Here is a 3,475-nt window from a genome sequence, read left to right as displayed (position 1 = left end):
GTCTGCTGGGGCGAAAAAAAAAAGGGGGGGGGAGAATCTGGGAGCAGCCAAGTCCCTGGCTGAATTTAATCAGTAGGTGCCCCATCCAGCTGCTGCTTATAGGCTAGACAGTGCAGTCAGCATCCATACTGATCAGCTGCTGCGATAAAATCACCCACTAGGCAAGCCTAGAACTGAGCCGAGAGAAGCCATAAAACTCAACTGGTGTGCTGCAATACAGGTAGCACAGTGTGCATGTACCCTAAACAAATATGGCCGCTCTCGTGTGTGTGATAGAGAGATTATATATATATCTCGGGATTTACATGACTGTGTCATCTCTGAGCCAGGATCTCAGTCCAGGAAGTAGATGGTGAATCTGGGTGATGCCCGAACAAAGATGGCGCCGTTCGGGGGTTTCTTCTTCCTGCTGCCTTTCGTGTCTTCCATTCACAGGACAAATCCCACCTGCCGCACAGGCAGTGATGTCATTGATGACATCCTCCCTATGACCCTCCAGCTGGAGGAAGAGTCTGCAGGAGGCTGAGCACTGGTCGCGGTTGCAATGCTCTGCAGGCTGCGGTGCAAAAAATGTATAAATGCATTTCTCTCCTCCAAAGTGTGTGAATTTATTAATTTTTGTCAAAGGGTGGACTATGCCTTTAATTTTTGAGGGTGTGGAGGCGGAGCTTCTGTGATGCCATGCCAGAAAGAAGGGATCTCATTTGTCAATTTTCTTTTAGGACTATATGCAGAGCAGATGTGTGATCCAATCACGTGTGGCCCCTCCTCCGAGGAGCTTACAATCTCCTGGTCACTCGCGATGTGGACACCAAGTGTATGGTCCTCTGGGTGCGCTCCTCCGAGCACAAGGACCCCGCCGACGTCCTTCGTTACAACATCCGGGAAGAGAAAACAAGTAGGTGACCCCCGGAGTCCCTTCATTAGACCTGACGGGGGGGGTTCAGGTGCATTGTGGGATTGGACTGTGGGCAGCGTTCACTTCCTGTGTGGGAGACCATGTTCAATGTACTTAAAGTGGAAGTAACCTGTCGCAATGTGAAAGTGCGCGCCGCATGCAGGCTATGGCGCACACCCACCTACCTTCTTCTGCGTTCTTTCAGCCATGACGGGTCCACGAGCAGTGACATTGTCTCCATGCCGACACGAGCGCTCTATACACTGCACGGCACATTCACCCAGGAGTGACATTGTCTCCATGCTGAGAATCGAGCGCTCTATACACTGCACGGCACATTCACCCAGGAAAGGCATTGTCTCCATGGCGAGAATAGAGCGCTCTATACACTGCACGACACATTCACCCAGGAGTGACATTGTCTCTCTGCTGAGAATAGAGCGCTCTATACACTGCACTGTACACTGCACTGTACACTGCTGAGAATAGAGAGGACCTTACACTGCACGACACATTCACCCAGAAGTTACATTGTTTCCATGGTGAGAATAGAGCGCGCTGTACACTGTACGGCACATTCACCCTTGTACAAGTCATTCTGACCTGAGAAAGCTGGTCGGATGACCAGTAAAACGTTTTCAAGAAAAATACAGCAAGTCCAGTTGCCTCGACTTATTTTTTACTTTATCATTTATGTGTTTAGAATTGCTGTATAACCTGCACTGCCTTGTGGGACTCTACATTTCGTCCAGGTTAGAGCTCCGCCAGCTGGCCTTTGGTGGCATTGCAGCCTAATGATCATTGTGTCCAGGTTAGAGCTCCGCCAACTGGCCATTGGTGGCATTGCAGCCTAATGATCATTGTGTCCAGCTTAGAGCCCCGCCAACTGGCCATTGGTGGCATTGCAGCCTACTGATCATTGTGTCCAGGTTAGAGCTCCGCCAACTGGCCATTGGTGGCATTGCTGCCTATTGATCATTGTGTCGAGGTTAGAGCTCCGCCAACTGGCCATTGGTGGCATTGCAGCCTACTGATCATTGTGTGCAGGTTAGAGCTCCGCCAAGTGCCCCCGGGGGGTTATGGCAAGCCAGAGATCATTTCGCATTGAGACATTTTGAAATTTATGTGGTTATTTTAGGAAACTTCTGCCAATGACGAGGAACTGGTGATGGCCTCTAGTGAAAACGACTTCCACATTGTCTTTGTTTTCTAGCGAACTGACCGGTTCCGGTTTCAGTGTTGCTCTTTGTCTTGCAAAATCGCAGATTTTCAGCACGGTTGCGTGGCTCCCTGTAATGTGTCTGATCTTTTGTATTTAAAGAGCTTCTTAAAAACATTGCCCAACACAGCTGTTTGCCTGTAATTTAGTCACTTCTGATTAACTGATAGGTTGTGTTCATCAGTAAAAAAAAATTTGCAAAGTTCACCCCGGTAGGTCACAGATGGTGGCAGAAAGACCGCGTTAAAAATCTTCTCTATACAAAGTAACATTGTTTAGAAACATTGATCAGAGGGAGATAGAGAGATACAAAGTAACATTGTTTATAAACATTGATCACAGGGGAGATAGAGAGATACAAAGTAACATTATTACTTCTCTATCTACTCTGTGTCATAAATGTGCAGATCAACTTTCCAATGCTTGGTAGCAGTATTATAATTTAGTTTAAAGGCGAACTATGGGGTTAAGGCTTTTCCCCATAGTTCTCCTTAGGGTAACGGGAGGACACAAACTAGCGTCCTCCCGTCACCCTAAGCTCAGTATACCGCAAGCTACAGTTCGCGGTATACTGAGACGCCGCAGCTGAAGCGGATCCCGAAAATTATGCCGGGATCTGCCCAGCTGTGAGTGACAGCTGGCTCTGCCTATCTAGAGGCAAAACCAGCTGTACCCGCCCTACGAATATACTTTTTTTTTTTTTTTTAAATGAACAGTGATACATTGAATTGTTGAAAATTATTGAAATGTTCTAGTATTTATTTATTACAGGTACTTCTATAGCACCAATAATTTACACAGAGCTTTACAAAGTTGCACATTCACATCAGTCCCCGCCCTCAAGGAGCTTGCAATCTAAGGTCCCTATCACACATACACACGGGGCCAATTTAGACAGAAGCCAATTAACCTTTCAGTCTGCCTGTGGAGTTTGGGAGGAAACCGGAGAACCCGGAGGAAACCCACACAAGCAAAGGGGGAACATGCAAACTCCTTGCAGATAGTGACCTGGCCGGGATTGGGGATCCCCAGTGCTACAAGGCAGAAGTGCTAACCACTATGCCACTGTGCTGCCCAGTTCTAGTATTGCACTGTGGACATTGAAGTGTAAGTCATTCTTATACAACGGGCTCTGGAATTACAGCTCCTGGATAGAGGAAGGCACCAAAACTGTCTTGGCTGTACCAGAGTGCAAAGCATACTTGCTTCACAGGTTGGTGGGCACCAGACTGGTACTGGTATAACACAGTCCTATTATTAAATCGGAAGTTTAATCTGCTTATATTGTGCCTTCCCTGGTCTCTATCCCCCCCCCCCCCCCCCCCCCCAAAGAAGAAACAAACACAACCCCCCCCGTC

At 47.8% G+C, this 3,475-nt stretch overlaps 1 protein-coding gene across 1 annotated transcript in view; it reads left to right on the top strand.

The window, feature by feature from the left end:
• Positions 1-3,475, top strand: part of RIN3 (Ras and Rab interactor 3) — a 30,735-nt gene that overhangs the window by 9,969 nt on the left and 17,291 nt on the right. The window contains exons 3-4 of the mRNA XM_018558493.1: positions 436-521; positions 779-898. Of these exons, the coding sequence (XP_018413995.1) occupies positions 436-521; positions 779-898 (206 nt within the window). The remainder of the gene's footprint in view (positions 1-435; positions 522-778; positions 899-3,475) is intronic.

This window comes from Nanorana parkeri, unplaced genomic scaffold, assembly GCF_000935625.1.
Source record: "Nanorana parkeri isolate BGI_ZX_2015 unplaced genomic scaffold, ASM93562v1 scaffold344, whole genome shotgun sequence".
NCBI classification, from domain to species: domain Eukaryota; kingdom Metazoa; phylum Chordata; class Amphibia; order Anura; family Dicroglossidae; genus Nanorana; species Nanorana parkeri.
This window is presented reverse-complemented; position numbering and strand designations above follow the sequence as displayed.